Source organism: Triturus cristatus, chromosome 10, assembly GCF_964204655.1.
Source record: "Triturus cristatus chromosome 10, aTriCri1.1, whole genome shotgun sequence".
Taxonomy (NCBI): Eukaryota; Metazoa; Chordata; class Amphibia; order Caudata; family Salamandridae; genus Triturus; species Triturus cristatus.
In genome coordinates, this window is record NC_140593.1 from 1,066,804,134 (window position 1) to 1,066,822,243 (window position 18,110).

Sequence of the window (18,110 nt, forward strand, 5' to 3'; positions counted from 1 at the left end):
GGCACAAAAAGAGGAGCCTCATCCAATGGCCATTGGATAAATTGTATCATCTGGGCTTTGAACACACAAGGGGGTTCTTCTTGTATGGTCTTTTTGCCAGCTAAGGAAAGGTTTGTCCACCTGGATTGTAGACACAAAATGTTGAGTACAATGATGACAGATAGTGTGAGAATGTGTGTACATGACTGCAGTTGAAAAAGAAATAAAACGTATTGCCTATTTGAGTATTATTGTTTGTTCCTCTGGACACAAGTCTATACAAGGAAGAATTGTGTTCCTTCCGCCAAAGAGCATACACATAGCAGATTTTAGCTAGCATCCAGTATTTAAAAAAGAATCACAAGAAATTTGAAAAATAAAATAGGCCTTAGTGTGCACTCCTAAACCAGCCACAGTGCGTGCAGGTAACAGCGGTGGGGCTGAGTAAGAGGGGATTTTGAGGAACGATGCTTAGGGAAAATTACATAAATAATTCATTTCCCCCCTGCATCGTCCATCGAAACCCCTTGGCCTCACCACCCCACCGCTGCTACCTGCACAGACCGCGGCAGTCCTAAACTTGAGGGAGTCCTGCAGTGCTAGGATAGTGCAATACAGCAATGCATTTTCTAACATATAACCTCACATTTTTTTTCAACAAATTACATTAGGTGGTGAAAGTTTTATATTTGTGTGTATTTATCAGCTTTTCTTCAGGTTCGATTTCTGAGGCTGTGTTGTATTTTAGGTCTAGGTTGACAGCCCGCTGCCTGAAAGACCATTGCTAACATTGCTTTATATATATATATATATAAAGTGTGAGCTTTGGGTCAGCCCAAAATATTTTTTATACTGCTGCAATTGTTTTTAAATGCTTTTTTTACAACTGGAAAGCAAGCCTGCTATTTCAAAGCCTCCGAATTGATTTTTATTTATCATATTGGGCTGCCATCTTGAGGTGAGGGCAGCCCGATGTGCTAAACAACCATCAATTCAAAACCCGCCCATACAATGGCCACCACCAGAAATATCTCCACCACTACCACCCCGCTCCCATTGAATCTAGAGCAACTGCACCAATAACACCACCACCATCAGTATCACACACCACCGCTACAAGTACCACCAGAAATAATACCACTACCATTAAAACCACACCACCACTACTACAAACCACTAATGCCAGCAATTCCAACCCACAAATAAAACCACCAACACCACCCACATCATTATCACCATTGTCATTACCACCACCATCAATATCACAACCAGCGCCACCTACACTAAGACCAACAGCACAATTACCCTTACCACTAATACCACCACTACCAAAATGCCATCAGTACCAACATGACCACCACTGATAACACAGTACCACTACCAGTGGCAATCCCAACATCAAAATAACACCACCAGTAGCTTATCTAATACCACCACTGAATCAAATCCACATTATCCACAATACACACACCACAAATACCATCAACACCACCGATTCCCAACACCAATACTATCTGCACCTAAACATTTCCAGCACAAATACCAAGACCAACACTCAATGCCACCAATATTGGTACCATCACCAATACTCCCACTAAAAACACCACCACTAATACATCCACCACTAACACCACCTCTACCACCAGTATCACCACCACTAGCACTACCGATACCAGCAATGGGAAAGCCAAGTGAGCTAGCTTTAATGTGCAACTATCATTTCTGTATGCCTTTGTTTAGCTGAACATTAAATCCAGACTTATTGGGTTTTCCACTGCTTGTTTAAAGAAGATGATCCACGTAGTTGGCACTAAACAGACAAGGGAGTTAATTAAGGGAAGCCTTCCCCACACCCTACTGATTTCACCCAAATTGCCCGCAGCCTATGTGCACTCTCGGGTGCTCACTTGCATACACCCCAACGCCTCTTGCTGCTCAGTATCTGCTTTTTAAATCTGCATCCTTCTGCATAGATTACAAGTTCTGGAATTCTTTGTTTTCATTTGCGCTGGAAGTGTAACCATTGCCTTCAGACCAGCCAGTGTTCACAAGAGATCCCTATGGACGTGTATAGCTTTCAGGTCACTGTCATTTACAAGTCTGAACCTCAAGTATAGTCCCATATAGGACCCTGACACCTGACGGGGCCCTCGGCTCCTAGGTCTGAGGAAGCCTAACTGAGATCCTCAAATAAAATTGACCACAACTGAGACCCTTGTTCCAGGAGAGCTCTCACAAAGAGTCCTCAGACATAAGAACACTAAGGGCCAGATGCATCAAAGAGTTTTGCCCATTCTGTGTCTATGGGAAAATGTGTTCATGCATATGGCCCTAAGACTCTCACACCTGAAGGAACCTGAGTTAGACCCTCACCTCTGAGAGACATAACCAAAACGTTCTTGTATGAGGGATCCAGATTGACATCCATCAAATCAGGAACCATAAACCAGGTCCTCCTGTCCGATAGAGACATACATGAACTTTCAAATATCTATATATCAATGTATTGGTCGAGGACCCACAGATATAATGGTGTGATCGTTCCTAATGAGGTCCAGTCACATGGTTCTATCCTCTGCACCCAACGTCCTTGGGTACAAGGCGCATCTTACATAACACAAGCCCAGGTATTTATTTCATCTTTGATGGGTATCTCGCCAACGAGCATGAGCTTCATTCCTTTTTTCTGCAAGCCTGGGATGAAAAATACTACCTGCATGTTTACATGTCTACAACTGTGTCCTACAAGTTGGATCATCAAGTATAGAAATATGTGGCCAGAATAGAACAGAATACAACTGTTTACTTAGTCCTTTGATGTGGTAATGCACCTGCAGGAAGCCCGCCTATTCCACCAATCGCTAAGACAATTCACACTCAGGACAACCTAGGTAAGAAAAAAGCTGAAGCAAAATTAAATAAATACACCAGTTAAGAAAGATAGAAAAAGGCTGTAAGTATAAAATTCGGCATAGCTAAAACATTATTATGAGTAAGAAATAAAATTTTATTTCTCATTAAATGTGCATGTTCCGTCTAAGAGTTCAACATAAATGATAAATCCTGTGGCGTCAGTAGAAATGGGCAGAAATAACGAACATAGCTCTTTTCTCTCTCTTTTTCATGTCATGGTATTTCTGATTGATCCCCGGAAGCGCTGACCCTGAAGCTGGTCCTTGGAAAGTGACCCTAGATGTCCCAAGCTATGGGCCTTTCATGAAGCACAGCCAGAACCGGAAACTACGAGAAGATCTCTACCGTGCTTTCATCATGCGTACATGTTCGGGCAATTTCAGCAACAGTCAATTGGTCGAACAAATCAGGCAGTTCAGGTCTGTTGGTCACCGTGGATTGAAACTCAGTTATCATGAAACTATGCTATATGGATATTCTGTATCTCCTCATGGTCTTTGATTTGACTGTATTTAATTTCGTAAAAAACAATATTATTGACGCATGTTTGGCGTGTCTTCTTCTCCAGGCACTGAAAAACATGAAGATGCTATTGTCATTAAAAGAGGGGTACAATTTTCTTCTTTTAGGTGTATTATTCTTGCAGGATTCTAGGAGATGTGTCTGATTTTCTTTCTAAGCTAGGTTGCCTGGCTAAAAATGTCTGCCTAGAAGGATGTTTTATAAAAACATAAAGCGCAGTGCGTTAAAATCAAGTTTTTACTTCGTATGTCAAAATAATGTAATGATTACAGTTTCTTGCTATTGCTCTAGCTCACTGGTAATTGACAGCTGTTTGTGCAGGGGTCATAATTACAAGTTCCTCTGACCTTACCGCACAAATTACTGGATGAAACATTACAAAATCCAGATAATTTGCAGCAACTAAAATCCCCCAAAAGCTAACAGGGGAAATGCCTTGTAAATATCAGGATATGCAAATGTTGCTGTGGGAAACACAAAATACCTTTTGTGTTCACTAAGTCAAAGGGGAAAGCTTGCAGTAGCTAGTTATTGCATCTGTTAAATTCTAAACCCCTTAGTAAAGGATTTTCATGTGTGCAATAAATATTGCATCCCCTACCATAACACTCATAATCAAGTTCATGGTCTTCAATCGGATAACAATCCCTAAAAAAAAGCATTAACAATGTTTTTTACATGTTGCAGAGCAATGCAAGCTGCTGTGCAACATTGCTATAAGTTGAAATTAAGAAATCACTATGACGCGATCCGCATTGACAGCATCTTAGGGCTTTTTTCCCTTTAAGACTGAGTGGGGTAGGGTGGGGGAGGAGAGTGGAGGGAGGGTGACGGATGGGGATGTGTGAAGGATAAAATGTAAAAATAAAAGATTATCTGCAGGAACCTGTGGCCATTGGAAGGATAATGGCCACAGGAAGCTGTACTTAGTCCATGCTCCACAGCAGTGATGAAGACTCAAAGCCAAGGAGGAAGCCAGAGGTGAGGAGGAGCCGCTGACTAATAGGAAGCAAGGAATCAAGAGTGATGTCGGATCCAACCAGTGATAAGTAAAGGTAAGTAATGGACAGGCTCTGAGCCCCTTTTAAGATTTTTGTTCTTTACAAGAGATTTCACCTGCCAGTGCAAGCTCTGTGCAGGTGAAAAATAAAAATAGTCTGGTTCACAAAAAATGGATTAGAATTCAGGGGTCTCCAAATGGTCGATTGCCATCCACCAGTAGTTCGCACATGATAATTGCTTGTTAGCAGGATTGATAATATAGATCTGGCCACCAGATAAGGCAGCTATTTAAAATGACTTGAAAGCTGACAATGCAGGATGATGCCGCCTACCCTATTCAGTAAAAAGTTTTCTTTACTTCTTTTCCCCTTTCTTTCTTCCCTCTCCTTTCTTCTCTTTCTTTTTTCCTTGCTTTTATGTTTTTCTTTCCTTTCTCGTTTGCTTTTATCCCTTCTTTATTTCTTCCCCCTTTATTTCACCTTCTTTCTCTTTCTTACTATCTCTTTAAACTTCTTTTTACTATCCCTACTTCTGTCTTCTTTTCCCTATTTCTTTGTTGTGCAGTCTTTTCAGTTTCTTTATCCTTTTCTCCTTCTTTCTTTTACTTCTACTATTTTTCTCTGCTTTTTCTTATTCCTCATTTCTACCTCAACTTTTCTCCCCTTCCTCTATTTTCCCCTTCCATGTTACTGTCTTATTTTTTTCTTTCTTCTCCTCATTTATTTTCTTTATTGTTGCTGTTTTCTCTCCACCGTTCTTTTTTCTCTAATTCTTTCTTTGCCTTTCTTTCTCCTCTTCTTTTGTTCAATAATTTTCTTTTGTTACATCCTTCATTCTTGGTTTTACCTTCATTTTCTGTCGTTCTGCTTTCTCCATTTATTAATCCTTTCTCCTCTCTTTCTCATGTGTTTGCCTTTTCTCCTTTCCTTCTTTTCCTCCTTTCTTTCAGTCTTATCTTCTTTAAGTCTTGATCTTTCCTCCTCTGCTATTCTTTCTTTGCTTTTATCATTTTCTTGTTATATGTGCATGCAGTACTTTTTAGTTTTTTCTCCTCTCTTCCTGCACTTTAGCTGTTGTCAACATGTCTCTACTTTTTGTTTCCTATTTTCCTTTTTCTTTTATTCTCTTTCTCTTCTTTCCCTTCTTATCTTGCATATTTTCTTTGCTTTAATATGCATCTTTTTCTTGCCTTCTTTCCTTGCTCTGTCGTCATCTTCCTTGTTTCTTTTTCCTGCTTCTACTTCTTTTTTCATTCTTTCTTTCTTCCTCTTTTCATTCATTCCTTTCACAAATTCTTTGTAATTTCTTTCTTCTCTCATCTCCTTTCTTTTGCGCCTGATACAGTGTTTTCTGGGCCCACATGCTTACCAATAGGCCTCCAACAGACCTTTCTTTCCTGGACCGAGAGTTAATAGGAGTTAGCATTAACATCAATCAAAATTCCATTAACAGTTCAACCCATTTGGCTACACAGTGAGGACCAGGAATCGGTAGCTTGGGTTAAGAAGATTTATTACAAATTCAAAATTAAGTTCAAATGCAATATTCACAGCACCATGCTGTAAAGATACAGAATAACAACGGGGCAGCCAAAACTCCTAAATAAGTTTAGGTGTACCAAAATTAAATAAACAAGAACTTCAGTCAATGCAATGCGGAATATTAATAGGAGCAATTGATACCCAGAGAAAGTCTCAAGTTTAGTTGTCTATGCATACGTAAATCTAAGATCACAGAAATCGAGGTCCAAACACAGAGGGTGGTTCTGGTAATCTAAATAGTCTAAAAAAATAGAGAATTCCATAAAGGAAATGAGAATCAAGACAGGAAGATTAGGTTTAGAAGGTGTCAGCATTTCAGAAGCTCGGTCAAGAGTCCTCTATGGTTCAGAGAGAAAAGTGTTAGCCCAAGCCACACTTACAAAGCGATCAGATAGGAATTGAGGTCTAAGCCTCAAAACGTCCAAAGGAAAAGGTATTCCCTAAAGGGCAGAGAAGGTTCGAAAGAGACTTCCTACAGCATCTCGGAAAAAAGGAGTTCTGAAGTCTGGCAGGGTGAACATTACATTATAGCACATAAAGTCCACTAGGTAACACCCCCTTTGTACGCATCATCAGGGGACTATTGTCTCAGTCTAATTCTCAGGTAGCAGACGGCTACTTTGGGAAAAAGCTGAACACTAGGCATGGGAACGACATCAGTTTCTCATGTACACATCAGTTTGTTACATTTGCTCAACAGCCTTCCAGTTGATGCTCAGGTTCCCCATGTTCCATCGTGAAGGTCTACTCAGGCTTTTGTTTCTATCTCTAGTACAATAATGAATCTATTCTGCAACTAACAATGGATGTGAATACATGCAAGAAATGTCGAGTTAGCAGAAAAATGAAATCAGCTTTATTGCAGCATAGGGAAATAAAAGCCTAAAATATGACAAATTAAATGTTAACTCAATGATGCCTACTCAATATCTGTGTACACATTTAAACACAAATGAATATACGTTTCTAATTCATTAAGTTTCACATTGCATGTAACATTCAGTAAGCCTTTAAAATAAACGTTTGTAAGTATGGCTAAGAACTACATTTAAATCAAATATATGAAATAATAATGCACACATTACATAAACTTCATGTCGTTTTAAGTAAAATCACATTCTAGATACATGAGATTGGTTTCTATCTAGTTTGCTAATCAATAAATGTTATTCGTGTGAATTAGCACACACATTACAAAAATCAAATTTCATCTTTATGGTTAGTACATTATCTACTAAATGAGGATTTTCTAATTATCACAATCGGTTATGGTAGAGCACGTTAATATGAATAAATTATTTAATCCTACAGTGAAGGCACTCTTTAATAATGCCAAGTGCAACACTTACATTAGTTTGTTAAACCATGCAAGATACATGTTCTAAGTTCACTTTGATACCTTATGTCTCTATTAAGTATCTGTGTGTGTCGTAATTGTGACATGTAAAGCATGGGCAACTTTTGCGCTGCACCACTCCTTTCTCAGTTTATTTGTAATTTTTTCCTCATCTTTTTTTCTCATTATTCAGTTCTCTCCCTATCTTTTTCTGCTTTTTTTCCTTTCTTTCCCTTTGTCCTCATTCTGTCAATCTTTCCTTTCTTTCTTTCTCTTTTCTCCTCTTTTATCTCTGTCATCATCTATCTCTTTCTCTTTCGGTATCTCTCTAGTTTTCTCCCTTTTGCTGTCTCAAGAGCAAAGGAACAAAACTGATCCCCCGGTGTCTAAAATGTATACCTTTTGTGACACAGTTTCTGTGCCATCAATACTGTATGCTTCCTGTAGCAGGAATCAGCTACTCTAGGGGTAGTGTTTAAGTTTTGTGGCTTTTGTGCACATTTATCAAATCCCTGTATTAGGCATTAGCCCTTGATGTTTTTCAATGATCAGGTCTAGCTCTCACTGAAGGAAAGGTAGAGACGCTTGGGTTAGATGAAGATACCAGTTATTTTTTAGTGGTTTTATATAGCATGTTCAAGGCTCAGAATCATCTGATTGCATTGCATAGGTAAGCAGCATTTCACAAATGCAATTATATGTCTAGAAAGCATATACACATGTATATAACACAGATGTAATAGATGTGGACTTGATCCTATGTCAGATCATAAACATGCAAGTACCTATGTGTAAAGTCAATACCACAAGAGGTCTGGTTTAATACTATTTAGTACTTGTATGCAAAATAGATCTCCGGTCTCATATATAATGGTATACAAATCATATCATTTCAAGAACTTGTATCTCGAGTCAGTCTGTTATAAACTTTTAAACTTTTATCCCCTAGAAATTGGGATCTCTGCAGAGTCTCAAATTTCACTTGGGTAATACGAGAATGTAGACCCTTGTAAATAATAGAAGGTGCACCTATGTGTCTTCACAGCAATTTTCAAAATCAGTGGTGATAGAGACGAGCTAAGGAGAACAAGGAAGATAGTTTTGGTCAATAACTGTTTTAGGTCTTTTTGAAGGACAGAATATCGCGGATGGGTTGGATGAGTTCGAAACCACTGAGTGTGCACCCAGAGAATTAATTATACAACCTTCCTATTTTGTTGAAGACAAGGAGCTTGAAAACAAAAGTGTCAAAGCTTTGTAGTTGGCGAGATCCCCCTGAAGACTTCAGTTTCCAAGCCGAGTAGTGAGACAGATCAGAGTTAAGGAGTTTGTGTACTGAACATGCAGGCTTGTATTTTTTGTAAAAATGGTGTTATGTGACCAATTAGTCTCCATTATGAACTGACACCTGAGGCTTGAGCCGGGAGATTTCCTTTGCGTCTTTTGAACATTATATCGCTCTATTTGCACTTTAAATCACTTTGTTTCCCAAAAGCACTTATTTTAAATCTGTGTAATCAATTCAGTTTTAACTTGATTTTACCTGTTGCTGCTATACTGCCTGTTTAATCGATGCAGTTTTAACTGTTTTTACCTGTTGCTGCTATACTGTTGTGGGACTCTCTAGGATCGTCTCTCGGGGGGCAAAGACTTCGGTGCTCCCACGATTAATTTGGAGCAGGACCACCATTTTGGGGATAGTGCAGGTCAGCGGGCTAGTCTTCCACCCCTGACACTACAAATGGACACGCTGATGCTACCGCGCAGCATTACTAACTGACTCCTGAGGCTTGAGCCGGGAGATTTCCTAAGCGTCTTTTGCACATTATATCGCTCTGTTTGCACTTTAAATCGCTTTGTTTCCCAAAAGCACTTATTTTAAATCTGTGTAATCAATTCAGGTAAACTTGATTTTACCTGTTGCTGCTATGGGATCATCTCTCGGGGGCAAAGACTTCGGTGCTACCGCGATTAATTTGGAGCGGGACCACCATTTTGGGGGTAGTGCAGGTCAGCGGGCTAGTCTTCCACCCCTGACACTACAAATGGACGCGCTGATGCGACCGCGCAGCATTACTAACTGACTCCTGAGGCTTGAGCCGGGAGATTTCCTAAGCATCTTTTGCACATTATATCGCTCTGTTTGCACTTGAAATCGCTTTGTTTCCCAAAAGCACTTATTTTAAATCTGTGTAATCGATTCAGGTAAACTTGATTTTACCTGTTGCTGCTATGGGATCATCTCTCGGGGGCAAAGACTTAGGTGCCCTCGCGATTAATTTGGAGCGGGACCACCATTTTGGGGGTAGTGCAGGTCAGCGGGCTCGTCTTCCACCCCTGCGCCCGATCAGGCCCAGGGGCCGGGAACGCTGGCTCCACAGAGGTAACTATCCTAAACCCCATCTGTTTGTCATACTCCGCAGACTCCCTGCATCACATTAGAAGACAGGAATATGCAAAGCGCTCACCACATTTAACCTGTCCCAAAAAATTTCCACATACTTCAGAAGGCCTGGTAGCTTGTGGAAATTGCCATTTCCAATGTGATCTAGAACCAATTATGCTACAAGATATAGGAAGCAGCCAAAAATGACAAACATATGGTCTAAGTGGCTTACTCTGCAATATTAGGTCACTAGCTAAGCACCCTTTTGAGATATGGGATATGATCACCTCACATTCTCCAGATATCTGTTTCCTTACAGAATCATGGCTAAACCCTGCAAATCATCCATCGATTAATTTAGCCATTCCGGATAGTTATAAACGTATTCACCTTGATAGAGATGGAAAAACTGGTGGCGGCATTGCCATAGCCTTTAAAAATTCCTTCAATGTGAACTGGATCTCTACCATAAGCAATAGTTGTATGGAATTAGGGATCTTTAAGATAAGCATATCCACGACAGATAGCTGGAATGGAGCACTGATTTACCGCCCTCCAGGATCTAGGACGAATTTTTGTGACCAACTGATAGAACAAATAGCCATGTATGTACTAGCATCGAATCAATTCCTCCTGGTTGGCGACTTTAACTTTTATGGGGAAGAATACACTAACCCCGAAGTTAATAAACTCCTATCTAATTTAGAATTACTAGGTCTCTCCGTAAGAGTCAAAGGCCCGACACATCTGGCCGGTCATTCGCTGGTATTAATCTTTTCCAACATAGACCAATTAATCCCCTTAACGTGGACAGATCATTTCATGATTACATTCACTATGCAACCTCCATTTATCTGGGGTCCCACTGAGATTAAAGGGCGGCGACAAGAAGCGCATAAACCTTGGCATAAACTCACTTTTGAATCCTTTAGTGAGGCCTTTCACCCTAAACTACTAGACAGCGATCTTGAAGTATCTGAGCTGTTGGAAGGCTTCAACTCGGCCTTCACGACGGCACTGGATGCAACAATACCTTTTAAAAATCATGGCCCCTCACAGCAGCAACCGTCAGCCCCGTGGTATACACCAGCCCTAAAATTAGAAAAATCTAAATGTAAAACCTTGGGGAGACTCTGGCGGAGAAGGAAAGATCCTCAAGACAGGGAATATTATAAACAGGCTCTGTCTCAGTACCATCAGAACATAAAAATTGCCAGACGAACTTTTATTATAAATCAAATAGAACACGCCAGCAACTCCTCTAAGGCCCTTTTCAATATAGTATGGGATTTTGTCTCCCCGCAAGCATGCAGCCAATCCCCAGTGGAATCCCAGGAGTTTTGCGACTCACTGGCCGTCTACTTCCAGGAAAAGATATCTATTATCTATTCAAAGTTCCCTGCCGCCGCTCTGCAAGATTCAGAGACCAACACTAGGCCAGGTGAGCAAGGAAAAGTAACCCGCAGTACTCTGGACTGTTTTCAGCCGGTCACGTTAGAAGAAGTACATAATTCCCTGGCTACAGCCAAATCCGGCTCTCCCCGTGATCCATGCTCCCCTAAGATGATGGCTCTTCTAGCCACTTGCTGCGCCCCCTTGATTAAAAAAAATATTAAATTGCTCTAGACAAACGGGAACTATCTCCACAGCATGGAAGGAAGCATGTGTACGGCCTATATTAAAAAAAGCCACATTGGACCCCCAAGTACTTAGCAACTATCGTCCAATTTCCCTGCTACCTCTGCTGGGTAAGCAATTGGAAAGCCTAATAAATAGGCAGCTGGGATCATATCTTGTAACCAATAATATTCTGGATCCCTCGCAATCGGGTTTTCGACCAGGTTTTAGCACAGAGACTGCACTCCTGGCCGTGAGTGACTCACTTAGACAGGTGATGAATGCAGGAGGCTCGGCTGTACTGATATTATTGGATCTGTCTGCGGCCTTCGACACCATCCCACACCCAAGGCTCACAAATAGATTGCAGGCTTGTGGTGCTCAGGGAACAGCACTAAAATGGCTACAGCATTTTCGGTCAGACAGACAGCAGACGATCATTTTAGGTCCACATTCCTCAGACAAAATGCAGTTGGACAAGGGCATACCTCAGGGATCATGCCTAAGCCAGACACTGTTCAATATATACATGGCTCCGCTAGCAAAGATCGTAGAGCAATTTGGCTTTGAGATCATTTCATACGCTGACGACACCCAGCTTATGTTTACTGTGGGTCCTAATTTAGAATCGGAGAAAATGCGTTTCTCGGCAGGTATGCTTGCAATATCCAACTGGATGACTGAGAATTGCCTCCAGTTGAATCCAGAAAAAACTGAGATCATGCTACTGGGGAGAGCCCCAACCATCTGGTCGGACGAGTGGTGGCTTCACCAACTGGGGGCCACTCCTGTGCCCCAAAAAAGTGTAAAAAACTTAGGGATAAAACTTGATCAAACCCTAACAATGAAAGATTATATTGCTGCCACTACCAGTTCCTGTTACTAAAATATGCGCCTTTTGCGCAGAATTTTTCCCTTTCTTCCCACTAATGCCCGCAGAACCCTGGTCCAGGCTATGGTGATTAGCAGACTGGACTATGGAAATGCTCTGCTGGCTGAAGTGGGTGATACCCTGCTCGCCAAGTTACAGGTGGTCCAGACCACCGCGGCAATACTCATTTGGAACTGTCCTGCAGGCACCCCTTCCACGCCTCTGCTGAGGGAACTGCACTGGCTGCCTGTGAAGAAACGGTCCTTTTTCAAAATCTGCTGCTTATCTTTTAACGCCTTGAGAGGCAAAGGCCCACGTTATCTTCAAAGAAAACTCACTACTTGTACACCTGGCCGAAATCTTAGATCAATTACCCAAGCCCTTTTGTGTGTTCCCTGAATACGTCAAACTCACACTGGGAGCAAGGCCTTTTCTTATCTTGCCCCAGGGTACTGGAATAAGTTACCCATAGCACTCCGTGAGATTCCAACATACAGTAAATTCAGGAAACAACTAAAAGCCTACTTGTATTAATCTCATCTGGTTGGCCTCCAAGTCAGGTTCTGTAACAGCGCCGAGATGCCCCCGGGTGACACATGCGCTATAGCAAATAGCATTAACATAACATGACAACATGACTGGTATTTGACATTTTGGCCATAGTATTGATGTCTTTGGGAAGGTTGAGGTGAGCCCAGAGAATGGATGGTAGTTATTAAATTCATTCAGTTGAGCAGAATGTTTTTCTAAGGGAGAAAATACAAGTCCTACTTTTAGATTGTTAAGCAAACTTCCTAGGAGAAGAAAGATTGATAAGTTTAGTCCAATGTGGTGCAAGGTGCATACACACATCCTTGGTTAGTCTTGCTGTATTGTATATGAAAAATAGGTGTAAGTTTTGAGTTTGAAAGTTGAGTTTAATGATTCATATTGCGCTATCTCATTCATGTGAGACAGATTGTTAAGTGACTTTCGGCATCAGCTGCAAAAGTGATATTGGAGGGTAACTGTGGGGAAGCATTATCTAAGAACGTAGACGGCAGCGTTGGCTGATTTAACTACTTCAAAATTGTATTCTTTTGTTTGTTTTTAGCTAAATGCATTTGTGATTTGTGTAACTGGATTTATTCTTGAATGTACCTTTTGGTAGTGTGACAATGTTTTAAAGGGTAGATTTTGTCACTAGCCATGTTTCATACTTCAAAGGTTTTGTTTCTCTTCCTTAAGTTCCCTGATCTACCTTGGGCCTGATTTCCTGATTTTACTTCTTTCCTCTTTCAATGTGGCCAGGTGAAATTCCTGTGGCAAGGTTATGGAGATTTATTTTCTTGCTGTTGCGAGCCCCAAGCCTTTTATCTTGATCGATCATCATCAATTTGAAGAAGGACATGCAAAATGGAATTTGAGAGTGACTGGACCAGAAATTCGAATATTAATGATAAAGATTGCCTATATTAACTCTCCTGCCTACAGATGTTCCTATTCAGCAACTTAGTCAAACATATTTCTTTAATCATGAAAGGGGTGGCCCATTTATAAGGGGAAATGGGACACATAAAGACAAGCAAATACAATGAATAGTCTGCCATTTGAAATATCTGTCATTTTAATGGGAACTAGAGAAGTATTTACGAGTTATCTTAAGTCACTGTCCTAGTTTACTATACCTATACTAAGGCTCTTGCAAGTGTTAGGGTAACCACAAAGAACATGTACACATTTAATTAAATATATTTATTAAAAATGTCAATGTACCTAGAAAAAGTCCATATTAAAAATTTAGAATTTATAAACCAAACATATAGAAAAAACTTCTCAAAGTATGTCACTCAGTCCAGCACACAGCTGTACCAGACATACATGTTCACAAATCAAGCATTTCTTATTTTACACAGGAAAAATATTTAAATCTACCTGACTTTCTAAAAACAAACATCAATTATAAGAAAGCTGCAAACAAAGTGTCTCCCTTTGATGAGGGTATTTGAAATCAATTGTTAGCAATTTAAAAAAAATCCTCAATAGAGTTCTTGTACACAATGTTGCTCTGACGTTGGTCAGAACAATGAATGCACAAAATCAAATGAAAAATACACAAGTTTTGACTGCACAGGTTCTATGGTTCTGGAGTGGAGTCTGCAGAGTTAGAATAAACTACATACTTTAAAAGACAATGAAAAATATTTCTTGAAAATCGACCATAGCACTAAATTATACATTCCTCTGAGAGTGGCTACCACACGTTTTTTAGGGTACAGTAGCATAGCAAACACTGCCTTACCAACACCGCAATTAATCTAGGATTATACATTAATATGTATTTGAGTGTTTTTTTAAACAGTCAAAAGTGTACTAATCTACTACTGCAAGAATCCTATGTAATTAAAGATTTTCACATACTGATATATATGCCTTGCAAACGGTTTACAATCGACCTGTCCCACACAGGACACAGGCTTATTACACATCTGCTAGAACATAACTTTATTTATACTTGCCACCCTCTATTGGAATTCCCAATTACTGACAATGACTATATCACGTTATCTTAGTAGGTATGTCTCATGGTAAATTAGCAAAGGGATTTACTTATCATATAGTTAAATGATTGTGAACACCTTTATTTGGCACATCAAAAATAATCATAATAAATTCTGTTGGAAAGTGATGCATATTTACACTGATTACATTCTCAGTTCTTTGGTAGTATAATTGTTGGCTACTGCATTCCAACTTTTGAGGTGCCATGAATACATATATCAATGCCAATATTGTGCCCACTGAAAAATATCCTGTGGGTCCAGTGTAGTCTTTCCCACTATAATATTAAAACCTTTTATCTTTAATTGAAACTGTAAAAACAAAACGTTCATTGGCTACCAATAATTCTGTTCCTTTTCAAGATATTCTAAAGGGTAACTCTACTATTTCACATCTTCTAGTTGTCCGGATAAGAATATTTATTGCTCCCCCGTCAGAACTTAGTTTTCTTGTCTGTTGAAGTGGTGACTTTTTTCTTTTTCTCACCTGCGAAGCAATAAATCCACTACAAAGCACATGAGTGTTATTGCTTTACAGTATTAAAGGTAATGCTGATGTGCATTTCTGAGAAATTGACGCCATGCTGCTCATGTTAGCACATGGTGTACCCTTCTTAAAACAAATTTATATAGAAGGGATGCTTTGCTCTAGAACAACTGAGCATTTCTGTTTTCATATGGGAAGAAACCACAAACCTGATGTTAACCAAGATATCATTAATAAAGGTTATAGTTATGGTTACTCTTTCATAAGTGAATGCCTTGGTGAAGTATGTGAAAAATTGTTAGTTTCCCGATTAACACAAGGACATGGAGCCCTACAATGGGAGGCTACACCTCATAGTTGGTATTCTACAAATGGACTTCATATCCAAATCTATGTATCATACTTCTACCCACTATTATCACCAAAGAATTCTCATCTGCTACATGTATCATGTAGGTTATTAATATTTAAAGTAGTGCTAAAGACATTCACTCCAATTTTTCATTTATGCACTTGTTATGGGTTTTAAGATTGAAAACCTTTACTGTTCATAAACTAACAAGGTCTTTATATTGTCACCTCTCCTATTCGCAAATCTCATTTGATCTGTTACGACCCACTTAAATTCATAAGCTATATCTTATACCATAAGATCCACTATTCTATTCTTGCATATTGGCGATTGATGTTAGCTAAGCCTGTGGTGTACCTCTCCTCTTTTGTCCTCAACCCTTGAAGGATAAAAGTCTGAATTGCACATTAAAATTCAATTATTTGCTTTCCAGGATGCACACAGATCTCTGCAGGAAGATGGATTATCAATGACTTAACTTTGCAGATATCTAAACCACACAAAACTGTATCTCAGTCCCCTTAGACACTAGGACAGTTGCTTAAGCTAACCTAAGGCATCAGAACCCAGTGCACAAAGTCCTTTCTCTTAAAATCATGTACATAAACCAGTTATATAGAATATTAAAAACATATAAAGCAGATATTTGTGGTGTTAGTAATACTGAATTAACTTTGTGGGCATTATGCACAGGTGTGGCACGTGGTATATATATACCTCATGCTATATATATATATATATATATATATATATATATATATATATATATATATATATATGATATATATGTGTGTGTGTGTGTGTATATATATATATATGTTTTTTTTTAATGCTCCGCAACACCAGCCAGTTGCACTCTCGAACGGGTGCACGTCAAGCGGGGGTGTTCCCGCTTCAAATATTAAGCTCACAGTTCCATTAGGTAATCGTACCCATCACGGACGACAGCACTCACGGGGGAGAGTTCAAAAAAAGATTTATTATTTGAACCCTGGGCAAAGACGCGTTTCGGCACTCAGCCTTTGTCAATTTCTGCAATGAAACGCGGCAGCCATTACACATTTTGTAATGGCTGCCGCGTTTCATTGCAGAAATTGACAAAGGCTGAGTGCCGAAACGCGTCTTTGCCCAGGGTTCAAATAATAAATCCTTTTTTGAACTCTCCCCCGTGAGTGCTGTCGTCCGTGATGGGTACGATTACCTAATGGAACTGTGAGCTTAATATATATATATATATATATATATATATATATATATATATATATATATGTATATGTTCGCCCTGCACCCCGCCATTCCACTGGGACTGTATATCCCCCCTGCATCACCTACCCGGATCACAGGTGCATCCTGGAACCTGCAGTTTCCAAGAATTGCGAGTTGGTGAGCAAGTACTACGGAAAGGGGGCGGAGCAGGTCCCTACCAATGGGGAAGTGGCTGGACTTTTAAATTCAGGTGTTTCAAATGGCTCCTGAACACTAAGGCATCTGAAGAAGGCCGTCTGTGGCCGAAATGCATTATGCCGCTGTTGGAAACCGGGCAACCGGGTTAGCAGTCACCAGGTTCCCAGCACAATGGTAGCTTGGCTCGAGCGGTTGGGGGTCAGGCACCGTGTTAAGCGTACGTCACACCCTCACAATAACCATGCGTTCATCCGTTCCAAAAACGATGCTACACCGTAAGAATTATGGAAGTCAAGATGAAAATATATATGTCTTTATCTTATTTTCTCTTAGTTGCAGGCTTCACATCATAAATACAATACAATAGGATTTTCCTTTAAAAGAGCAAGTCAAATAAACAATACTACTTCGAGGTTTCAACAAATAGGTTCAGGTCATAGTTAAGCAAGGAATAAATAGAGGTGCAATAAATACAGATAGAAAATAAATACAGTCAGGCAATAAATACAGTGCAGGAATAAATTAGTGGAAGACAATAAATAAAGCACCTTCAATAAATAAGGTAAAGCAATCAATGACAGTTACAGATCAGATCACTTTCATGAGGTAACTTGGTCTTACTTGGCCCATATACAGCTTGTGGTCATTTGGGTGGCATGGGTGTGTCCCACCTAGATTGGTCAAGGCTGGGGCCTAAGCTGAGGCAGAATGAGGATAACCTAATGATCTGGCCCTCCAAACTACACAGCCCCACACAGATGTCACTGCACCAGTCTCAGTTCACCCCTGGCACTCCCAGGCTGGTTCTAACACCCTCTAGCCCCTAGAATGGTCTTTTAGGGCTCCACGGGGCCTTAGACGCCCCCTCTACCACTTACTGTCCCTTCCTCGACGATCGGCTCCGCTCGGCGCCGTGTCGACGTCGTGAGGCGGCTCCGGATCGATGTCGCTGGGCGGCCTCAACTCGATGTCGCTGGGCGGTCTCGACTCGATGTCGCTGGGCGGTCTCGACTCGATGTCGCTGGGCGGTCTCGACTCGATGTCGCTGGGCGGTCTCGACTCGATGTCGCTGGGCGGTCTCGACTCGATGTCGCTGGGCGGTCTTGACTCGATGTCGCGGGGCGGCCTCGACTCGATGTCGCCTTCCGGCGTCGCAGGGA

General features: G+C 40.5%; 1 protein-coding gene across 1 annotated transcript in view; it reads left to right on the forward strand.

The window, feature by feature from the left end:
• LOC146796571 (uncharacterized) overlaps positions 1-18,110 on the forward strand; it is a 464,924-nt gene that overhangs the window by 189,573 nt on the left and 257,241 nt on the right. The window contains exon 8 of the mRNA XM_085629207.1: positions 3,135-3,311. Within this exon, the coding sequence (XP_085485333.1) occupies positions 3,135-3,311 (177 nt within the window). The remainder of the gene's footprint in view (positions 1-3,134; positions 3,312-18,110) is intronic.